Below are 26,074 nucleotides of genomic sequence, written 5' to 3'. Positions count from 1 at the left end.
AGTTGTAGTAAAAATACATAAAAGTTACAAAACTATTCTTTAGAATATCATGTAAATATTCTTGGTTATTACTTTCCAAATATTTATCAGCCTCCTAATATTTATCCTTTGTAAGTAAATGGATTTTGCTGTTCTATTTTTTACTTTTTATATGTATTTAAAATTCATAGTCCATATTCATCGACCTGCTTATAAATATTAGAAACAATATTTTTACTGTTACTACCGACAGCTGACGTTCATTTGGAATAAATATGCAATATCGCCGTCTCATATCGATTTGAAAATACCATTCCATATTTATACTGTTTTACATACTTTAATTCTGCATGATCTATTATTCATCTCTCTGAAACGTAAATTAACTTTTCCGTTTCCGAAATAAGATTATATATTCGCGCTGACAATAAATTAAATAATAGAGTAGCCAGTTTTTGAAATTAGAAAAACCTTAATAATTCTCTAGAAAGGTCTCGTTGTGACCTTTAATATTTTCAGTTATTATGTCAGGTTAGGTCTATTTTCAGAACAGGTATCTAAATAATTTTATAAACGATTTAGTTATTAATAAGCAAGAATCTTTTTCAAAGTGTGGGTGTTATTTAATTTATGTTTGTGGGTGAATGACAAAGACAAAGAACTGTAAAACTCTCACAAAGAACAGCCGTTCATTCGAAGTTAATCAATATTAACAAACCTTGCCTTGTAAAAAATACCGTAAAATACCGAAAAAATACTGTCCAGAGCACTTTTCAAAATTGACTGTAAAAACATATTTAAAAGCGTTTAATTTTCCATAATAGAAAACTATTTATTCTCAAAAACTTTCCTAAAAGTATTAAATGTTCAGCTTCAGTTACTACGACTATATAAAATTTTAAAAATTTTCTTAAAAATAATGTTTGGTAAACTAAAAATGGGTATCCTACAAATTAATACTCAATAATACTCAAATCCTCAATGATATTCTAATATATAAGATAAAATGTTGTAAAACAAATTCAGACACAGACGGCACTTTGTTTTCCCAAATAGTAACTTATAATTTCTTATTAAAGATAAAAGGGAATAAAAATATATTTAATAGGTCTAGATCTGGATAATATTCTGGACCCAAACTGAATATTAAAAAAAATGTACAATGGTTTCTGTAGGTGTGTACGTATGAGAAAGAGAATTTGTCGAATTCGTTTAAAATCCAAGTCGGTGTCAGGCAAGAAATTGTTGCCTCTTTACTATTTTTCAACCTAATAATGGATGCAATTATGGAATAGCATTTAAAGAACACTGTATTCATCGATACACTGTATGCACTGTATTCATTGATACAGATGTTGAGAGCTGCTTGTTGAACTGAGTTATATAAGCATTCTTTGTATTACATAGTCATATGGCCTAAAAATTAATGAATACATAAGTATTGCAGCTAACGTTAGTTAGAACAAGGACGGGAGTTTAAGTACTTGGGATCAGTAACAGAGGAAAGGAAGGTGACGTCTACGGTTGAAGTAATAAGCTGGCTGCAGGAAGTTTCCCTTCCCTAAGATGGTATGTGTGAAACAGAAGAAATATTATGGACGAGTCTAAAATCGAATCGTCTAATTGCAACTATTTGGATATGTTCCTTGAAGGTAAATGAATATGAGGCAGATTTCTGTGGCGATATCGAAGTTACGGATGGAAGACAGTGGCTCAAAAATACATGGACTAAAATCATACAACCGAGATTGCAGTCGATTGTCAACAGTAGCGAGTAGCGTTTAAGAATATAATATAAATGAAATAAATTATATTGAATTAACCTAATATTTTCGTTGAGACTTGAAGTTTTTTTTGGTACATTTTCCTATTCATCTCCTAACGAACGTAATATAAAAAACCTTTTTAAACGTAGTTAATTTAAAAATCATTTTGAAGGATAGAAAGAAAACATAAAACAATATGTAATTATTTATCCATATTTCATTACAGCATATTGCATTACAGCAACAAAACAAATTATAGTTCTTGTAAAATTTCTTAAACTTTCTAGTAATTTAAATTTAACTATATTTATTGGTACAATATTGATCTTCTATAATATAATATATATAAAATTAAAAATCATTTATAAGCATGTTTAATTTTAAAAGGAAAAAGAGGAAGATGAATAGAACAATATGTAAGATAACAAATATAATGTATTTATCAATATATAAAAAAACAAGCATCCAAATCCTTATGTACTAAGTCCGTATATAGAATCTACACATATACAATCATGGCTATATTATTTTAACATTTCATACTGTCGTTCATTCATTATTATTAACATAAAATCTTCTTCCTTTAAACTAGGGTTAAACATCCTATATTTTAACTTTATTTACCCATGCTTCAACACTTATAGCGTCACTTTTATGCTTTGTACCTGCAGAATTCAATCGGTTTGCTTGTTGAAAACCAAATCTTTACGAGTTAATAGATACCTTCCAAATTGCCACTGTTTAAATTAACTGTTGTTTCATCCAATATAACATCCATTAGAAATTTTAGCAGTTAGCTGATTTAGTTGCAATGAATTTTTATTTGATTTTAATAAAAATATCTTACTCAAATCATTTTTATGTCCTATATGTATTTTAATGTATTCCATTTTACATTCCTTTCCATTTTCTATCGATTTTACACCGACCGGGAAATACAAATTTATTTTAACACTTCCTGGAGTTTTCAATGCATCTCACCCTTTGATACACTGTTACGAATTCCTGATCGATAAGACTAATTTTTTTCGGAAAATAGGAACCCCCAATCTTAAAAAGGGCCTAAGGCCTCAAAATCTTCAAGCGAGCTTCAATGTTTCTTGTTAGATTTTAATATTGTGAAGTGATCATATAAGATAAGCGAGCTCACATAGAGGACGTGGAGTCATGTTTATCTGTATTTTTGTTTTCGTAGGGTCAGCTATGCCTAAAATACAAAAAATTTGGTATAGAATCGAATCCAATTTATAAAATTTAAACGAAAATATATATATGGAATCCCCCTGGATGGAATGTCACCATACGTCTATTTAGATTAGAAGTGTTATAAAAGCTTTTTTGACAATATTCACAAATCGATGATTTATCCATTACTGCTTACTATATATAATCAAAATATGAACAGTACAAGAACAAATAAACTATAGCCGGCTTGGTCAGGACGGTCCTCCTACTGTTTCGTGACTCAGTATCACTACAGAATCCTGCTGGGGCATGGTCTCAAAAACATGTTTGTGATTGTTTGTGAACATTTTTGAATTTGTCCTTAGGCAAGAGTGTAAAATCCGACAAGGAAAATGATCCCAGCCACATCAGTAACCAGGCTGTGTAAGACCGGATATCTTCTAGGATGATTTCTAAGTTGGTCACTCGCCAGTCGGTACGCTTAATGCCGAGTACCGTGGTTCGAAGCCCACGTAAAGTTTAACGTCCCAGTCCCAATAAACCCATAGTTGGTAAAAAGAGATTTTAAAATATAAAATAAATAATTAAACTATAAACAACAACATTTTAACTTTACAAAACAGAGCTCATAATGGACGCTGTAGTTCGGTGGGTTGTACCTCCCGATTGTTTGCAAATGACAACATCACAAAATCAAGTGGAAACATCTAAAGTTTACATAATGTCGGCTATGATCCTCCAATATTAGCAACTTGATGTTGATCCCCCTACAACTCTTTATATAACGTTTATAAAAAATATTAATAAACAACACTTTATCACTATATTATTTTAAGGTTATTTTTAGTATATAGTACCAATAAAACTGCATCATTTTAAAAAGTTCGAACAAATGACACACTTGGATATGATATGATATTTATTATTTAACTGTTTAACTGTATTTAACTGTTTTACTATACCCCCATTCAATTAATAGTTATTTTAATACCATAACCCCCCGCCCCCCTTCCACACACAACGCACAATATATTTAATCGATTTTATTTCGTAATCGTACATATATATGTTTAAAGCACAACTAACCTTTAATTATGATTTCTATTAGTCCACCGCTAGGCTAGCTTGGTAAGAAAAAAATTAATCAGTATAATACAAGTCCATTTCATTCGCTTTTCATTCAGATAATTTTCGTCCAATTTCCGTTCTTTGCCAATACACCCATCACATGGTAGATTTGTTGTTTTGTTGTTCGTAGAGCGTAAGCTTTTGTACTCGTTAAACGTTCATTAACTGCAATTTAAATGTTTAATTAAAACGTTTGATCAGGTACAACGAGAAAAGACGTTGATAAATAATCGTAATGTCATTGCCTAAAATGTTATTAACCAATGTAATGTTTATTCCAGCGTTTATCCCATAACGCAATACCATCAGAAAAAGTGGTTTTGGTAAGTGTTCAACAGGAAACAAAATGTTTTCTTTTAATTGTAATCATTCACAAGCAGAAATAATATTTAATAAGGCATTCAATATTTTAGTAGTTTAATATTCTTTATTATTACTCATAATTAATTTAAAAAACCTAAAGGATAGATGTATACTAATCGATGAATATTATTAAACAGTTACGTAGGGCTCAATTTAAAAGATTTGGCCTTTTAAATGAAGTTTTGTCACCAAAACGAAACGTTACGAAAATTCCACCTGTCGATCCAGATTATTTTATACTGAGCGTACACATTCCCTATGCCTTGGAAGATTCTGTTTTATATTATTTTTATGTTATGTTATTATATGTTCTGTTGGTACAATGAAACTTCATTTTAGTAGATTACTAATGTCCAACAATATATTAAAATATAAATATTCAAATTCTAAAATTAACAAGAAGGACATGTTAGTAAATTAAATAAATTAAACCAAATATAAAGCCAAAATACAAGAATATGAGAATTTATAATACGATTACAATAGGATTAGGCAATATAAAGCTATAATTTAATAATTTTATTTCATAACATTTATACAAAAGAGTTGTTCGGTATGGTTAAACATACATAATGTTAAATTAAGAATATAGGTATATAGATAGAATAAGATTTTGTAAAATGCAAAAGGTTCAAACCTTTGTAAAATATCAAGAAAACTATATTATCCTAAAACCCTAAATACTATTAATAGAAAACCCCTCTCAGTGGATAACTACTTAATTGAAACAAAATATTATCTATGTAAGCATTGTGAATTAATTTTAAAGGATGACTTCTTATGATGATTTCGTTCGATTTTAAATTCCTTCGTTATCAAACTTCTTTGTTAACAGCATTGAGATCACTAAAATGACGAAACCAACCATAATCATTATCGTAACACATTTTCATCGATGAAATAACTATCCAATAACTAATTTGATCTCTAAATGTTTAAATAGAATATTAAAAGGGAAAACATCTTACAAGAAATATTTCAAATACTCTTAGCCTCTATCTTGCGTTTTCTTTTAAACAGATTGGACAAAAGAAATAATAGGATTACAATACTAAAAGTAAAAGGAGATTTCTAACTTAATTTTTAATTAATTAATAATAATTAATAATTAATTAATACTTTTTTTCTACATTTGCTTAACAAATATTTGCTAATTTGTACATTTTATTTTCTTCAGATGTTAAGTTGTGTTTATATCTACGTCAATCTTGAATCTTTTTAATAATGTCCTCCATTAGTTCACGAATATATCGATATCTTACAGACCTCTTTTGCGTAATCCTAAGTAGGATTACCTATCCTAACACGTCTTTTGATATTGTCAAAATAACATCAACATTACATCCTGAATAGCGTTATTGGCCCAGGACTGTTTTCAATATATTTTACTGTTGTATTTTTGAACATTGTATGTCTTGTAACTTTCATTCACATACTAAATCACAACTGTTCTCAACTGAATGAATGGGCATTTTATCTATTTTGAGAAAATGTGTATATATGCATTATTTTCCTTATTTCACCCTCCTTAGTTCCTATTTCAATTTTCTTTTCCTGTAGGAATCTATTTGTTGTCTGTGTTTGTCTGTTGTTATTTTCTGGTTTCCAACATTGCTTTGACTTTTAACATGGTTATTTTAATTTTCTTTTATATTCTCCCTTTTCTTCGTAAATATTTCCTTCCATATTCATATCTTATTCGCTTTTTTTGGAATCATTTTGAGCGTTATAATGTTTTCATTTTTTTTATCTGCCCTTATCTTTGTCATTATTTTCGCTATCTCTTTTTCGGTTTGTTTATTTTTCTCCATCTGAAGTTCTTCCAGTTTCCGTCCTCATCCTAGATTTCTAGCTTCCATTATCATATCATATATCAGCTTCAAACGTAAACCCAGGTTATTTCATTAATTTGCATTATACCCATAAACTTACTTATAGTTGAGACGATTTGAAATCCCTTTTTGATTAACTTCCAAAGTTTTAGTGACCTCCTCATTAAATTGGCATAAAAGTTGGTTCAATAAGGCCTCCAACCCAGAATTTTTAAACCCGACTGAGCTTATGTGTTCTTTATAATGTTTTAACTATATCTTACAATAACATGCTTACTTCAATTTTAATTTACAAATTAATATATTACAATATTACTATTGGTCAATTCCACTTGCATCAGCACACAAACCTTGACAAAAATTACGCTTCTTAAGTTAAATTTTCTTCTTTCCTGCATGTTGTACAATACTTATATTGCTTTTACGTTCCTGTGATTTGAGTATCTTTCGTGTTTTAGGGCATGAGAGATTTTGGCGGTTAATCAAAGACAGCGTTGATCACTGTCTTTGATTTTGAGTCTGATCTGTTCAGCTTTCTGTTTAGCGTGATGCCTTTGTAATATTCTTATTATATATACCATCGGGAACATATTCTTCATACCGAATTTCATGTCCATCAAGACTTTTTCCGGGAATTGTATTTAATAATCTGGCGAAATAATATATATTGAGTAAATTAGTACAAGATGATTTTTAGAAGATTTATAGCTTCATCTCTTTTCAATCCATCGATACTCATTTGTACGCCATATAAATATAATCATCGTACTTTTGATCAAGTTTATAACGTTTTAAAATACAGATATATTTTCAATAATATTATCAAAAGGAAATGTTCCACCCTATATAACTCGAAAATAAAATTACAATATTTTTATTGAATACTGCAATAAACCAAACAAACCCAAGTCTCAATAAAAGTCGCAGCACCAAAGATATTCACATATTTTTACTGCTACTCACTTTATTATGCCCCTATACGCGCTGACGTTCATCGCTATACGTCCCGATAACAGCGTCATAATTTCCACTAAAATTTCCCCGAACATAAAACGAATATATACGTTTAACGTTCCATCTCTCGACCGAGTCCGTTATCTTTCCAATTTTCTTCGCGGTACCGGATCTGAGGCGTTGTAAGATCGGGAATTTCCGATCTCGCCATCAGCTTCAAAAGTGTATTTTGCACTAATTAACGTATATATCCTCGGGCTCATTGAAGAGACGCGCTGGATAGAGAGAGATTTAATAAATCTGAGAAATGTTGCGGTCCTGGAAGATCTCGTACCACCAGGAGTAACGAAGGTAAATTGGAGAAACTAGTTTCGGAATTTTGTCGTCGGTTTACGACGTATACAAAGCGAAAACGTCGGCGAGGCATATTGGGAAATAATCAGGCTCGTCGTTGGGGAATATTTCGAGAAAACTGATGTGATATGTAACGTTGTCGGGATTTAGTTATCATTTTGTTCTCTGAGGATGTAATTTTTCTTTATTTATAGGGGTAGAAGGTATACTGATCTAGAGTTTCTTTGTTTGCATATTTATGTAGACTTTTTTAGTTAAAACATCATAATACAATTTTATAGTAGATTTAAAGCAATATAAACGAGCATTATTTTATTCAAACATTTGGAAAATACAGTCAAAAACCTTGGTTATCTCAATCCCTTGAAGATCCTTCAAAAATTAATGCTAACCCAGCTGATGAAGAACTGATATAAATTTATGGCTATATATAGTTTTTTTTTTAATTTTTAAGTACAATGAATGGACAAATAGAATTTAATATGTCTATTATATCTAATTCACTATTTAATTAAAATTTACTGATTACCTTCGAGGCATTTTTTACAATTATTACAAGCAATATGTGAAGCCCATGTCTTGTCTTGATTCCGAACGGGACAGTTAAAATATGCTTCGTAGGCTTCACAGAGAACGTGAGATGTACTTAATTTGTATTTTACGTCTCGAACTTAAATAAATTGCCCACATATATAACAAAATGCATCAGCATCATATTTACACTTTCGCGACGACAATTTATTCGTTATTTTCGTTTATAACTAACCGGAAAATCATAAAATAAACTTTAGGATAAAAACGAAAATTTCTTCGTAGAGTCGTGTTATCATCTTGGAATATGGAAATGTATGGAGCAATATGCCAGTTATATTCATATGCCGAAAAATTCGTTCGCGGTAATCCGGCCAATAATGATAATGAGAGGACCAGCTAAATATTATGATATTTCACCCAAATCATAACCGAAACTCCTCCATGCTTGTCTGTTGGAAGCAGGCAGTACGGGTGGCAGGCTTCTTTTCGGGTTCTCCATACACAAACCCAGTCGATTGTAGTAAAAAATGTAAACAAAAATTCATCACTCCACACCTCATTCTTCCATGATCAGGTTTCCAGGTATTATTATTGTTAAAACACTTATTTCGCAGCTTAACAATGGCTGCCGTTATAAGGACTTTCACAATCCATGAATGTTAGCTTTGTCGAGCTCCCACCGTAGTTCTTTTGTCGAAACAGTATTACCCAAGTTAAGTGTTGAGTTTTGTTGTCACACGCAGTAGTTCTATGTTGTCTGGCCACAATCCTTTTTAATGTTCATCGATCTCTGTCAGTTCGGTAGGTTTCGCCTACTATTCTTATTCTCCTTCAGTTTTTTTGTCGCAGGCCCACCTGTTCACTGAATTCCAACAATTTATATATAACTTACAATATTTAGCAAACCTTATTTTCACGGAAACGGTACTGCCAACCGGATGTACTATGTCGTATGAGGTTCATATATTTTGTCTATCCTCTATAAATACTTAAGAATATACTTTTGAGATATTAGTATTTCAATAATTTACAAAATGCTGACTGATTTTGGTGAAACAGTTGACCACACCAAAAATAAAAACCTGGAGGAATTAGCAACTATTAATATTGAATGGTAAAAAGTAGGTATTATATAGTATAACCAGATTTTCAGCCATGAGTTATATATTATTAAGGCGTCTCTTGCAAATATAATTGGAACTTGCGTATACAATATTGGCCCAAGTGCACAGGCTTGTATAACTCCTGAATATACTGGATATAGTTCTTCTTCATTTGGTTTTATAGTAAACTGAATAATATATAAACTTAAATAGCAAAAAACACTATTAAGCAAAAAGCTTCTTTAGTATAACCTACAGCCCTTTGTGCCACACTATAAAATGCGTGAGATTTATCGTAATGAACTTATAGACCAAATCCCATCTTTCTTGTTAGGAAATCCAAATGATTTTGACTACTTTCCAAATGCTAGTGAAGTAATTCATATACTTTTCTGGTAGTTTTGTTATTTTGTCGTATTCCCCCACTTATTACTTCATGCGCATGAGCTTTTTTACAATTAATTTATTTCGGAAATTCCTTTGAAGATAATTTTTCTTGGGGTATTGCCTTTGAAATGGAAATATATTAAACTAATATAACATTTTTGATCACTTATATAAAGGGATCGACTAATACAATCGTTGATAATTGTGATTGTTTTGAAAATGTCATAAGAACAGATTTTTACGAATCCTTAAAATGTATCGTTCAATACATTCGCCATATTGTCATCTATTTGCATAATCTTTTACCTTAATTATTAGTTTGACATGGACAATCACCCGCATGAAATATATTTGATTGTAGATAATACAAAAGTACTTTAGTCGGCTAGTACAAATTTTACATAAACTTTATTTATAACATCTTCAACAAACAAAGCAATTTTAGAAATATCATTTACCAAAAAAAATATGGTGACGAATTGGTGAAGGCGATCCAGAGTTCTTAAATTTATCGGTAATTTAATAGGTAATTCCAGGTACTCTGATCATTGTTTCAATTTAAAATGGTATTTATTGAGATGCAGCATATATAGCAATATATTTTCCATAATTCTTTACTAATTTCTTTCTAGCAATACTGCATGCAATAACGATGTTTATTTGACTTGATTTGTTAAGTGGCATTTTCAGTCCTTTCGTGTGGTCGCCATTTTCATTCCTTTTGAATGAAGTTAGTTATCACGATTTTTATAGAGAGCTTGAGCTGAATTTTCATCACATTAAGTTTTGCAAGCATTGTCTCTTTTGATCCTTCAGGCCGTTCAATGTCATAGACATCATTATCACCATGTTTAAATCGTTCAGAATCACCATAAGTGTCTAAAACTGTTTGATGGGCTTCAGGAGCATATTACTTCAAATGAGTGCCATGAATAACTCAACAATTTTCAATGGTAAATTATTATTTTTTGTAGAAACATGTCAAATTTAATAATTAGGTAGCAGTAATTTTCATTGATATATTTATGTTGTATTATAATAAGATATATTTAATTAAATTAGATACAATACAATACTTAATGATAAAGGTGATTCTAATACGCATCATTGCGCCTATTAAAATTAGGTTAAGTTAATTTCTGTATAAAAAAATACGTACGAATCTTTGGAAACATACCCATCTTATGTCCAAATTATAAACAAAGTCACTGTCAGTCAGGTCTATTTTTACAGGACGCTAGTTTTTCACGATAAATAAACCTGATCGATCTTCAGATATTTATATTCAGTCAACATTATCACATCGAATTTCAGGAAAGCAGATTTATCACGGCGGTTAAAGATTGAATGTAAATATTTAAGTCTACTTAATAGAAATAAAGGCAAATAGAAAAATAGTTATTCTTCTTATTTTATATATGTTGACTGTGGGTGATTTTTAAGGGAATTTTAATGGATTATAACTTCTAATAAGAGTCTAATTCAATAATTTTTATGAAAGATGAGTCATTTGTTGGATCACTTCAAGGGATTAGGAAAATTTCGATTGGTTTCTGTGGACAATATTATGCAAAATAAAAAAATACACAATTCTTTAAAATTGATCCATCAATTTTTAAAAAAAATATATTCGAAATTAATTCAGAGACCTTTCAATTCAAAGCACAGGATGTTCTAAAAAGAAATTCACTATTGAAACTTGAAATAAGAAATTGGCATTGGAAAAAGGCAATATGAAAACTTTTTTAAACTATCTCTTGAAATGGATTCTAGTTCTTATTAAAGATTTAGCTCTATTTGCTGAAACGTTATTATGGAAATATGTCTTTCCTTGACGGTTTCCCTTTAAAAAGGAATCTGCTGAACTTAAATCAGAACTGCCATAACAGTCATATAGGTCATATCAGTATATAGGGTGGGGCAATATATAGGGCCCCGCTACTAATTTGATTGCGTGCCATCTTGGTTATGTGACGTTTAGCTCAGTTTCGCTTTAACCATTGTGTCGTGTAGACGTCCGAATTTTATTATGAATAAATATACGCCACTAGAGCGAGCAGAAATAATGGCAATATTTATTGAAAATAACGGTTCCATTATTGCCACTTAGCAGAAATTGCGTCGGTAGTAGCGGGACTTTTGCCCTACCCTCTTACCTTTTTTGAGTTTTAAAACTAGGACTCTCTTCAGCATTATTATGTTCTTCTGTGAGTTTCCGAAATTAATTTATTCCGTTACCATCCTGTATGTAATTTTCAGGACTTATATCTTCTTTCTTTTCTCGGTGCTTTTAAAGTATATAAGATTTCATTATTAAAATCCTAAAATGTTATAATAATGTTAACTTAACAACTTTTAAACGATATGATATAACTGTTAAATTCGATGATTTTGACATTTCTGTACATAAAGTAACAATTTGCTATCTAATAATATTTAGGACGCCCCAATATTTTTACAAACTTGTGGTTCTGCTGTTCTATCATATCCCCACTGTCAGTTTTGATTATAACGGTTTAGAGGTGATCTTTTTGATGATACCCCTATATTGGTAACTTGTCAGTGACAATGAACGGTCTGGAGGACCAAAAGAGTTAGAAGACAATGAATATAAGACTTATTGGACTTATTGGGCCTTTGGACTTGGACTACTGGTAAGACTAACCCAAGTAAAACTGTCAGGAAACTCTCAGATACTTTAGCACTTGATAAATAAACGTCTTCAAGATTAATCGGATCGCTGTCAAACCAATATCGTTTTTTTGACACAGTATAACCCTGTTACCAAAAATGCGGGAAAAAAATTAGAGAAAATGAAGATATTTTGATTAATATATATTATACCAATTTTTCTCAATAAATGCATTGTTAAAGTGGAAAAATTATTTGATATGTATCATGCTACATATCTTTCATTCAATGTACTCGTACTTAAAATATACAATATATAATTACTGAAACCATAGTCAAAATATTGGAATATTTGAACAAATATATTATAATATTATCAAATTACTATATATATATAGTAGATCAGACATATTTAAAATGTAGTTTCAAGTAAAATGCCACAGTGAACAATGTCAAAAGATTAAATAAATATGAATAAGTTTGATTACTTACTTCTGCTTATTAGATTTAATTTAGGTTTTGCGCTTCCGTAACAAAAACATTTCATTTATACCCGCCTAATTGATATTGCTGACCCGTTGAGCGCCAATACTTGTCCTGCTGCACCATTTAACCGATCCCAATAAAACTAATCATATTATTTGATCTTGTTCCACCTTTTCAGATGCCGGGAGGCGGCGGACCTACGGGAGGTGACAGCAGCGAGTCCCACGACACCGACGGTGGTCCACCCTACGACAGTCCTCCGGTCCTTCGGCGAAAGCATCCCAGTCGAACCGTCAGACGTCCCCATTCTGATCACGTTAGCCGAATCGTTGCTGACAAGCTCAAGGTAAGCCAAAACGTTTTATCGGATTCTTGCATATTAATTTCATAATTGCATTTAGTCGATAATTCCTCATATTATTCAAATTACTCTGTATGTAAAACATATTGTTATTTGTTCAGTTTCAAAATATTGTTCTTGTATTTGTTTAATGTGTGGTTTCACTCAGGATAACCAGCATTTAACGTCAAGATTCCTGTTATTTATTTAGATAGCCAGAGTTAATTTTGCTAAAGGATAACATTTACATTATACTGCACTACTATAACATTTTTGTTGATACTACGTAAGCATAATCCATTATATAGGGTGAACGAATAATCTTAATATTAACCCTATTGCTTTCGCTGTGATGCCAACAGCATATGTTAGATAGAGAAAAATTTTAGATAAAGATAAAAGATAGAAAATAAAAGATATATATATATATATATATATATATTGAGTTGATAAATAACATTTCAATATTTATTTTCTTAAATAGTTTATGTCTTGGTTACCACTGAAAAACAGGATTCATCAGACACAATTTTGATAAAATTTAAACTAATGATATCTCCAGCGTGTAAACCAAACTATACAATGCATTTCTGAGAATGAGACCAGACTTGTTCATAGAAAATTACCCTTTTTAAACAATTGGGCATATGTATTTACATTACCAGTTTTTTAAAAAGAGAATGATGTATTAAATACACGATGTAATCTATGAATTTGTACCTAAAACTGTTAAAATAAGATTGACTTCAGTTTTTATTATATATAGATAAGGGCTTTCAGAAAGTGTGCTGCTATTTCATCTTAACACTAGATTATTCAATGAGTTTGTGATGCTCTATTTATTTAATATAATAGATATTCACAAAAATATATATATATTAAAAATATTTATAAATAATATATATAAATTTACAGAAGATCACTGATTCAAAGTACGAGTTCTTTCAACAACGAGTTTACTCCACAGATTTAACTCCTTCTGACCTTTGGCTGTTCCCATACTTTCGGCGATCGCCTCTTCATTCGACTAAAATTTCTTCCCAGCAAGCATTCTTTTGAAATCTGAGAACAGGAAATAGTCACTGGGGTTCAGATCTGAGAATACTGTGGATGAGGAAGCAATTTGAAGCCCAATTCATGGATTTTTCCGTTCGTTTTCACCGACTTGTGACACGGTGCATTGTCTTGGCGAAGCAGCAATTTCTTTTTCTTATATGCGGCCGTTTTTCGCCGATTTCGTCCTTCAAACGGTCCAATAACGCTATGTAATAGTCGCTGTTGATGGTCCTTCCTTTTTCAAAGTAGGCAACGAAAATTATTCCATGCGCATCCCAAAATGCAGACGCCATAAACTTACCAGCCGACTGTTGCGTTTTCTCAGGTTTTGGAGCGGGTTCAGCACGTACAGTCCACTCAGATGTCTGTCGATTGGACTTCGGAGTGAAACGATACAGCCATGGTTCATCCATTTTTGTCAAAAGTGAGCTCGCGCGGCACCCACTTTGCACAGAGCTTTCTCATACTCAAATATTCGTGAATGATATGATGTACACGTTCAGTTGATATCTTTAGAGTGTCTCCTATTTCATCCAATTTCAATTTACGGTCATTCAAAATCATTTGATGGATTTTTTCGTCGGTAACAACCTCTTTTGGGCGTCCACTGCTTTCACCCTCTTCGCTGCTCATTTTTTTTCACAATAACAAAAATTACTTAACTCAAAATGCTATAATTCACAAATTGATTATCCGACAGCTGTCAAATTTATACATTCATCTTTTGAGGGTTGGGGCTAACTAAAAAACATGTGGATTTAATTCTAGTAGCGCCATCTATGTGTCAGGCCGGGCACTTTTCAATTGACCTGTTAAATAATCATCACTCAAAGCAGAAGCGATTAACAATGTACAATTTAATGCATAACGAGTCATGTACATAAGTTTAGTACCTATTCAGCTACGTAGTATATTTATCTCTCCGCCTCAAACTGAATTTTAATCAATTTCAATTTTTTGGAGGTAATTTTAAATTGATAATTAATAATAAGCTGATAATTAATAATCTTTATTGGGAGTTTTTTATATTCGCTTTTTTATACAGCGTTGACAGGTCATTTACCAAACTCCGACTTCCTTAAAACACTGTTCACTGTTAATTATTTATTAAATACATGAATTTATTATAAAAATTTTAATCTCTAATACAGGATTAAGCCGGTAGGCAAATTAATATAGGTGTTAAAGCATTCTACTGTTTTATAGAACGACTGAGAATACTTTTATTATTATATCAAACTTTAAAAAAATATTCAAATACAAAAATATTAAAACAAATAAAAATTAATAGAGAAACGTAACAGAATTGTTGTTAGTAATATTTGTCCGTTTGAGCTAATTTCGTGTAATACATCTGATTAACTAGCGTAATACTATAATGAAAATTAGGAGCTAGATTTTTAGAACAATAGACAATCAATTAACGTAATCTTGTGAAAGTCTCTTTAAAATAATATGCTTGGCACTGGTTCACACTCATCATCACTTAATTTTCTTTCTGGACATGTTTCTCTTTTCGGAAGCAAAAAATTAAAATATGACAAAAATGAGTTTGTGGAGTCTCCATTTTAAATTTGCCTAATAACGCTATCATAATATCTATTATATGTCTATTTAGTTTATTATCTTTAATATCTAATATACACTACTATCCTTCAAATGCACTATAGTATGAATATTCACTGTATTATATCAATATTAGTAGAGATATGTAACATCTATTAGGACAAACCAAAATGATATATTCCAGAACTTTATATTTTAAACATCGTGACCAAACTGTTAACTAAGCAACAGATAAAACTATTATATTTTTTTGAGAATTCCCTCTTTTCCTGTTACTGGCTGTAAATACACATACAATATTACACAATATATCATACAAAATGCCTATATAATATGACCGTATATACGATATACAATACGATAGAACAGATTGTTTCTTATCATTGGGAAACACGAACTCATAATTGGATAATTTAGATAAGTCGAGGGAAAAATATACATTCCGTTATTTAATTAACAAACCTACAAATGTTTTTAAACTATCTTCGATGACTGAGTCGAGGTGCATGATTTTAAGACCCTTATTACTGATGCCAGGCACATGCATATTTATTTTACTAACCCACTACTCAATAAAGCCACCATTAGGTAGAACATGATCAATAAAGTTGCGGATGTACTTGCTTTGGTACACCGGTTTCAATCTAAACCAACTTCCTTTAACCTTGTTTTCACTACTTTTGCATCAACACTATCCTGTTTGTATTCAACAGTTCAGTTTTTGGATGCAGAACTGTTAATATACTATTTCGTAATAAGCGAAGTTTTACTTACTCTGTCTGTTTACTCTAACCTACTTATTAGCTATTATTTTTTATCACATGTCTATTTATTTTAATATTTATATCGATTATGAGCTATTCTGTTGACATTTTCATAGTTTATAAACGACTAAACTGAGTATTAAACTAAATAATAGCTGAATTTTTATAGCAGCTTTTCTTTTATTATTTCGAAAATATTATAAATAACATTATAATGTCTGATCAAGTTAAAATATATGATAGATATTCATCAGCCGATTGATCTCATATGAATTTAATCAAATATTGAAATAAATTTGCTACAACTCATACCGAATTGCTCGACTAATATTGTGAATAATCTTTTCATTAATATGGGTTTCCATATTCCAACATACAGTAATAGTTGAATCGTTCTTTTGTCATTATTTATTATTTATTTAAGTACTACAAAAAGGCAACAGTATGAAACAAGTCCATCAGAAACCATTTCATTCTCTCAAAATTGCACTGTGAAAATATTTACATGCTGGAGTCATTAGCTGTTATATTTTGCCAAAATTATTTTCAATACGAAAATATTGTAACTTCTTTTTGAATTTACAGTTTTGTCTGTAATTTGTAAAACTTTTTATATAAAAAAAACACAATTGAATACGCTTTGCTGTATAGTAAGTTTGGCATTCAATAAAAGAGAATGCTATTATTTAAATAATTATTATATGACCGGACTTATAAATATTTGGTGAAAACACTAGATACCTAATTAAACAGAATTTTCAAACGTTTTAAGATTTTTAACTATCTAAGAAAACGTGGTTATTAAATGGATAATACAAATAAATCTCCTTTTATAATGAAATAGTACTTATTGTTAAATAACAGAACATTTTGTTGACTAGGCAATGTACTTTTGCTGAAATAAGTTGTCATGAAGGGGAATCATGACCGTACAATAAGGCGGGTAGGGTTGGCGTTTCTATGTGCACATATTTCGCAGCTTCTGGTTATTATACGTTATCGTGTTGGAAAATAACTTGATAACTTTCATGCTGAAAAATAGTATTGGTTTATTTGGCCGTCTTCCATGACCCTCTAAGTTATATACATATATACATATTTTGCATTATCACTCTTAATAAAAATGAATTCTTAACTTTAAGACTTTTAAATATGATCATTCATGGTATTATGTTAAGCATTTCAAAAAGCTGTTAGGTCGAATGGCAGTAAACGTTTTAACCTCCGCATCTCACTGATATCCAGGGGGATATCGCGCTGCATTAACTGGACATTAACACGTAGCACTTTACTTTGGAATATCTGAAGGATGGCTACGTTGTATTTGCTAGTAATACTCCACAGTTCGATACCACACGTCCATATGTGCCTAATAATTGACAAATCGCGTTGGTCGAAAGACAATGTTCGGTGGAACAAGAGTGGCATGGCGCATTACGAACTATTAAAACCTGAAAAACAGTTAAAATAGTGGTCGCTACCGACGAAATGATCAATTTGAACGATGAATTGTCGTGGATAGTGTAAGGTGAGGTGAATTAGGCATACCTAACATTCATAATATATTTATTACCCTAAAAAATCTACAATTAAACTGAGAAATGTAAAACTAATCGTAGTAATTGAAAAAATGTGCAGTGTGCTAATGTTTTATCAAGAGATGTATATTATGTATGTCTAATATTCATAAATATACATTGTCCTAAAAACACTACAATTAAATTGAATTATGTTAATATTTATTAATTCGAAAGGAAAAATACAGAACTAATTAGATAAAATCGACGACGATCTTGTCCGAGCGCCGCAAATGATGATTAATGTAGTTTTAAGCTCTGCTCAGATGAGCTTTCGCAAAATGTTTTCGGGACCGTTAACATAATTAACCGTAACTCGGTATCGGCGCTTGAGGTCACTTTCTCCTCGTCTGTGCCGTCGGCCGTGCCGTAATTTAGTTGCTTTCAAGCCCAAATACGTCTGACTGAACTCCCCGACAATTCGTCCGGATTGGTGGCTGCGGATCCACTGACGATCCAGAATAGGAACACGATTTTACCTCGTTTAGCATCTTCGTTATACAAAAATAATAAAACATAAATTCCTGTCAATCCAATTAGGTCTATGAAATGTTAGTTGATTCAAACTGCAATTTGTTTCCTCATATTTTAATTAATAATTGTTGTAATACTGATTCGTGCTTTATACATAAATACAATTATTTTCTATAGAATTTGTGTATGAGCATACACATTTTATCAGGAACAAATTTAACAATAATAATTTGTATCTGATTTCTTAGACCTTTTCGATAATAAAACACGATGCAGCCGCTCGACCAGGACAGTACCGAATATCCTATAAAGTCTTTATCCATATCAATCCAATCATTCATTTAGATTTACCACAAATAACACGTACTCACCCTCAACTCTCACATATCCATACCTGTCAATATTAAACATGATAGTGTTGCCTTTGTAAAAACGGTACTTAAAAGCTGAACAGATGGTTCATCGTATATGTTAGGTACCGACATGAATTTTCTTTTCATTGATATCAATTTCATATAAATCTGTTTGTAAAATGCTTTCAATGTAGATAACTGTTGTAGATAACAAGGTAACCTAACTATTAAATATGACTATTTTGATATGTTTCTACATAAAATGACAGTTTTAGTGTTTTGTATTATTAAGTATATCGAACGCTCCAAATTGCATTTTTGACATTCACTACTTTTGATGCTTCATTTCAAGAAATAACAACATGTTAAACAGAAAGCAAAACGCGTTAGAATCAAAATAAAACAACAATAGTGGTTAGTCGGCATATAACAAATCAAATCAACTAGTCATTCAACGCTGCCAAAACACGAAACAACCAACGAAGAACTGCACGATGACCTGAAAATCAAATGGATTTGCGAAGTTATCCAAGATTTCGTCTTAAGACACGAAAGAAGATTACTAAATCATACTACCGTGGAAGCAATACAACTACTGGACAACGCGTAGGAAATCAGAAGATTGAAGCGAACCAAACCATACGAACTTATGTTATATAAAGTGTATAACTGAGGAATAACATACATATTGTATTTATTTCGCACCCGTCTTGCTTGTGAATTAATTGAAATGTAGTAATAAATTAATTTATAATTAAGATTGTACTAAGCATATCTAATAAAGATCATCAACAAAAAATACAAGAAATCTGCTGCCAAAGCTCATGAAACATATCTGGATACTTGGTGATGGTGATGCTGCTCCATCATATTTTTTGTGGCGATTTTCAACTCAATGACAAAAAATGGTCTGGTGGACCAACAAAGGTTGAAACCCATAGTCAAAAAAAACACACGCTGATAAACAGCTTATAAATTTTCGGACATATTATTAGTTAAACAACTTTTTCACAATGTTTTCATGCTATGGAAATGATTCAGTTGGAGGAAAAATGACTACCACCATGTTTCAACATTCACTATTTGTCATGCAAAAAAAGAAGAATTTTCTGGGGCATATTGTGGCTGACGATGAAAAGTAGATCTACTATGAAAATTACAAAAGCAAAAAGACGTTAATTAGTTCCGATAGATTCTATATCGACACCGAAGCGGAATAATTATCCACAAGGTGTAGCTTATTACGAGCTAATGACGTAACGTATTATTGCAAAGAGACCAACATTACCACTTGTTTAGTTCGACGTTTTTATTTTTTTTTTTTGTTGTTCTGACCTAAAACCAGGCGGTGGAATGCATGATGCATACCTGGTCGCGGAGACTTGCCCTGGAGTGACAAGTTGGACCGGGTTATGTGGGACTACCTCTGAGCTTACCAATACACTAAACCGCAACCGCCCCACAGTTGACCCTTGTGGATCGCTACTGCTACTGCATTAAATTTGGGGATATGGCACCTTCTGATCGGGCAGCTCTTATTGGGCACGAGGACCCGGCGATTCTATTGATTCGCGAACTTGAGTTAACACACGACTGGATACTGTCATATAGGGGCGAAAGTTATGACTGCAGTTACGTATGAGGTCGTTTCAGCCTGGAAAAGGGGGTTAGCGGTGAGTTTAGTTCGACGTATTGTTACTGTTAATGAACTGGTGATTTTGTGAACTTTTTGTGAAGATACCAAAGAATGGACCGATTCATGGATATCCTCAAAAAAATAGATCGTTCTTTAGAGATGGAATCCCTAAATTGTCTGTAAGATGAAGAAAAGTAGCGGCTATCAATAAACTTTAAATAAAACACATTGCACCGATCTTTTACAATAAAGTCTCAAATCAGAAGAAAATCCTTAAAAATTAATTTATAGGCTATAATGAATTAATTACTTTATGAGAAATTCATACCAGCACCTAATACTGATATACAGAAAATGACTTGCTACTCTTTTTTATTGCATTTAACCTTTCAAAGAGCTGAAATTAACTGAAAATGTTGAAAAAATACTGATAACTATTATTGATCTCTTGATATAACACACATTAATGTGCCAATACAAATTAATTCCTGTTTCATACCATTTTAGTTCATTGCAGCTAGCGATTCGCATATGGACGATCTATCATAATCCCCTCGAATCAAAAACTAATTAGTTAAGTGGAAAATTAAACCGTGCTTTAAAATGATTAGTTTACCCCCTGGGAGATTGTTTGGGGATGGGCTCACCACAATTATTTGTGTGGTAATAGATAACGACGTTAAATTGTGTTGAAAATTGATGGGGGAAATCGAATTAAAAGATTTAAGTGTTTGGATAGAAATTTGATGAATTATAATGTGATGATAAATGTTAGAAAATGGGTTAAATTCCGGAAAACTTTTGAATATTTCAGGATATTTGAACTATAATAATTTTAAAGTTATAACTACTGGCTATATCAATTTTAAATCTGAAGCACTTGCATATGCCTATCCTATAATTTTAAATATCGTCAATATTTTATTTCTCTAATCTGCAATGAATTATATGACAAAATGAAATCACTGGAAACATTGTTATTAACTAGACTGGGACAACAGGAGATGTTGAACGAAAATCGGTAATCGGAAAATATTGCTCAAAAACTTAAGGACACATATTGTCACACACACATAAAGAAACGGTTAAATGTAAATATAAGAATGTAAGCTTAAACATGACATAAAGTGTCTCTTTCTTAAATGTTCAACACATCCACAGTACTTTACTCGAAATTAGAAACTTGTTAAAAAAAGGACTGAAAACTCAATAAGCTGTCTCAGTTATTATAACAAGATTCTAAAAAAACAACACATTTTCATCATTAGAATATTGCTCAAGACTAATTTAAAATTTTACAGAAAATTCTCTATCAAAAACCTCAACATTATTCAAGAGCATGTTACCAAATAGAATAAAGGACTTTTTATATAATTTAAAGCTTTGTTGTGAACTTAAAGCTTGTTTGATTTATATATTCGTCTTCATGTGATGCCTTATTTGTAAGCAACAGGTCCACAGTAAAATTTTCAGCTGAAGAACCTTCTATTACATCAACATATACTTTTAACTCATAAGGTTTTATACCCCTAAAATCTTTTGATAGAACTTTCTGCTTTATTTCGACAACATTATTAAAAAATGATAACTTAATTTTAAATAGTAATAAAAAGTTAAATAACATGACTAGCGGTAACAAATACAGTAATTGAAGTTAAAATGATATATTTCATCGTCATATACATCGTGGAATAACGGTCTACAAAATACCCAGAAATATAATCCCAGATGTTGAACAAGGGCGGGGTGCCAGCAGCCCCAACTAGAACCCGATGACGACTAGCTGGCGGCAACCCCGAGACGTTTATCTGGGATGTTATTGAAGGGTATTTCGCTTTATTCAGTGCTCAACTATCGTTTGGTTTAGACGTGCCACCATCGACTGCCCAAGTCTCGTCTCCAGGTAACACCGCTGCCATCCGTTTTATCTAATTTTATTTTTCACATTTTTTTATATAGCCAATAAATAACGGTCATATAATGTAAACACCACTGTTTCATTTCGTTTTACCTCCATTCACCGAGCCACATCATTTACCCTAAATAGGAATTAAACTTAAAATTTCAAATGAAATTAGATTTTCACTCATTTTGTTCATAACAAATCTTATAACCTATTTTTGATAAAATAATTTATTGTTCATACGGATGAGTTAAAAAGAGAATAAACTATACGACTAAAAATTAATAATCAATATTTAATATATAATAAAATAAACCAAGTAACATATTTGTAGAACTTCCATTAACTTCATATCCACTGTCAATATTGGAACTACTAATATATGAGTATGAGGGTTATTGCAGATATAGGCAAACAGTTGGCCACCTAATATTAGCTCCGCAAAATCGCAATTGGTATGCTGAGAATTATTCCAACTTGCTTGTAAGCGATTAAACTTTTAGACTCCCGGCGTTACGTGGAAAGACGACCGTGACGTCATAGCTGCCAAACTTGTCAACGATAATATCCGATGAGTAATTAGCAGCACCATCTGCATTAACATTTTCTTTGGTGATTTATTATTGTCACTGAGATTTAATTCATTTATAGTTGAAACGGAAACTGTTATAGGAAAATCAGAAATATTTACTGATACTAAATGTTTTTATAAAAAAAATGCATATACTGCTATAAAAATAGAATAAGAAGAAAATAAGAATGCTTTTTATTTATTAACATATTATGACTAGTCAACAATTACAATTTACAAATTGTCCAAAAGTTGCTGCAACACTTCGGTGTTTACATGGGACTGAAATCATTCTTCATGTCTTGTTGCAAACCTCTTAAATTCCTCTATGAAACTTAGAAACCGAAGGTCTTGATGTAAGTAATTATCCTTGTAGTAGGGGTATTGGCCACCGAAAAAATATCGTTATTTCGATATATCGATAATACAAAAAAATATCGATATATCGTTTTCGATATTTATAAAAATATATCGATATATCCGAGGAAAAAAATATCGATATATTTTTTGCAAGTATAAAAAAATATATTTTTTCTAAATATTTTAAAAAGTAGTGATATTTTTGACGAACCTTTAAAGTATCGATATATCGATATATTTTCAGCTTCCCTATCTCGTAGTATTGGGTTATCTATTTAGATCTTTTAGGGTAAATTTTATATAGCTCGGTGAATGGAGGTAAAACAAAATGAAACAGTTGTGTTTCCATCATGTGACCGTTATTTTTTGAAGTAATATGAAAATGTAAAAATACAAATAATAAAACGGATGGCAGCGGTATTACCTGGAGACGAGGCTTGGGCAGTCGATGGCGGCACGTTGTCGATTGGCCAAACGATGGTCGAGTACTGAATGATTAGAAATACCCTTCAATATCATCCCAGATAAATGTCTCGGGGTTGCCAGCTATTCGTTATCGTATTGTAGTTGGCGCTGCTGGCACCCCGCCCGTGTTCAACATCTGGGATTATATTTCTGGGAATTTTGTAGACCGTTATTCCACTATGTAAAATTTGACATGCCTCAAGGTCGCTACAATCTTACAACTTTAAGTTGAAATGTTTTACAATTTCTACGGCATACTAGACTTCTGATGATGTTAAATTGAAGAAGAATACGTTCTATAGATATATAATAGGCTCTCCTAACTTCTGGTTTTGGAAGTGAAATTTCATCCTTAAAATGTTTACTAAAATGCTTGGAAAACCAAGCTTCGGAAAACTGCTGTCTATATTTAGTTTATATTATAACAGAAGCTACGTATGAATTTTTATAGCGTAGTACAGTGATATCTTATCGTAAAGTTATAATGCATCTCATATAATGATTCCCCTAAAATGGAATTATATGTTCCATTTTCTTCTTTAGTGATATGGAAATAGTAAACTCTAACGCCATAATATTTATTGCACTCCTTATCCTAAATACAACCATCTTTAAGCTTTTATTATTTCGTCGAAACTGAAATACTTCAATGAAATTTCTTGTATCTTATACAAGGTTGGCAAAAATTCATTTTTGTAATTCGAATTTGATTCTTGTGTGAATTCGACTCATTTTTGGTAAACGTATATGGCATTTATTTAATTTTTTAATTTTTTTTAGGCCTACTCTAGATTAGAATAGAATATATACCGAAGTATTCGTAAGTTGAACAAATGAAAATTTACCATAATACGTTGAAATGTATGTTGTATATTCATTATTTCTTCATGCTATTCTGGAGCTAGAACAAAAGTTAACTGTATTTAAGTGATAAGTGGAAATGATGTCCTCCATTATATGGTAATTCGAATTCGTTGAAACGTATCATCACAGTTTTACAGGGTACGTTTCTTCGAATGGCGGCCCGTTTACAGCATATAACGAAATTCTCTTTGATTTCTTTGTTTGCCGACATTGTTTCGATGGTCGATGTCTTCATAATGGGTTTCTTTGTCAATCTCTTTTTTGTCCGTAAAGAAACTCCTATTGACCATCAAAATAGATTTTTAAGAATTATTTTAATTATTTACAATAACAAAATTAGATTTACGATATTAAAAACAAGCTGATGAAGTTAAAACCATTTTAAATAAAATATAAACCAAAGAAATAAAAAATATATATATAGTCCAATCGACCAAACCATACTCCAAAGCGTGGGAAAATCCGTAGAATAATTTTCCTTGGCTACTTTGAAAAAGGAAGGACCATCAATAGCGACTATTACATAGCGTTATTTGACCGTTTGAAGGACGAAATCGCCGAAAACGAAGAAACTGCACTTCACTATAAAATTTCTTGTATCTTATACAAGGTTGGCAAAAATTCATTTTTGTAATTCGAATTTGATTCTTGTGTGAATTCGACTCATTTTTGGTAAAAGTATATGGCATTTATTTAATTTTTTAAGTTCTTTTAGGCCTACTCTAGATTAGAATAGAATATATACCGAAGTACTCGTAAGTTGAACAAATGAAAGTTTACCATAATACGTTGAAATGTATGTTGTATATTCATTATTTCTTCATGCTATTCTGGAGCTAGAACAAAAGTTAACTGTATTTAAGTGATAAGTGGAAATGATGTCCTCCATTATATGGTAATTCGAATTCGTTGAAACGTATCATCACAGTTTTACAGGGTACGTTTCTTCGAATGGCGGCCCGTTTACAGCATATAACGAAATTCTCTTTGATTTCTTTGTTTGCCGACATTGTTTCGATGGTCGATGTCTTCATAATGGGTTTCTTTGTCAATCTCTTTTTTGTCCGTAAAGAAACTCCTATTGACCATCAAAATAGATTTTTAAGAATTATTCTAATTATTTACAATAACAAAATTAGATTTACGATATTAAAAACAAGCTGTTGAAGTTGAATTAACATAAACTAAAGAAATTTAAAAAAATTATATGATTTGGGTAAACAAATAAATAATAAAAAACAGTAATAATGAAATAATGTGTTAAAAATACATTATTATTGAGATGTTTTATTATATGATATGTTTTTATGTGGTATATCATATGATTGTGATCACATTTTTATTATGCAAATTTCATCTATTATCTTCTAGTCCGATCAAAATGAACTTAGCTAAAATAGAAATCGTCAGAGGTGGCAAATGTAAACCAAAAATTGTTAAAGC

The 26,074-nt window shown here is 31.2% G+C and overlaps 1 protein-coding gene across 1 annotated transcript in view; it reads left to right on the top strand.

The window, feature by feature from the left end:
• The window catches only part of RhoGEF3 (Rho guanine nucleotide exchange factor 3), a 421,983-nt gene that overhangs the window by 281,123 nt on the left and 114,786 nt on the right, over positions 1–26,074 (top strand). Inside the window, exons 14-15 of the mRNA XM_076419229.1 lie at positions 4,340–4,381; positions 12,881–13,048. Coding sequence (XP_076275344.1) covers positions 4,340–4,381; positions 12,881–13,048 — 210 coding nt within the window. The remainder of the gene's footprint in view (positions 1–4,339; positions 4,382–12,880; positions 13,049–26,074) is intronic.

The sequence above is a fragment of the Rhynchophorus ferrugineus genome, unplaced genomic scaffold, assembly GCF_030347505.1.
Source record: "Rhynchophorus ferrugineus isolate W39M unplaced genomic scaffold, kcgeb_rfMv2 rfM1, whole genome shotgun sequence".
Classification (NCBI taxonomy): Eukaryota; Metazoa; Arthropoda; class Insecta; order Coleoptera; family Curculionidae; genus Rhynchophorus; species Rhynchophorus ferrugineus.
This window is presented reverse-complemented; position numbering and strand designations above follow the sequence as displayed.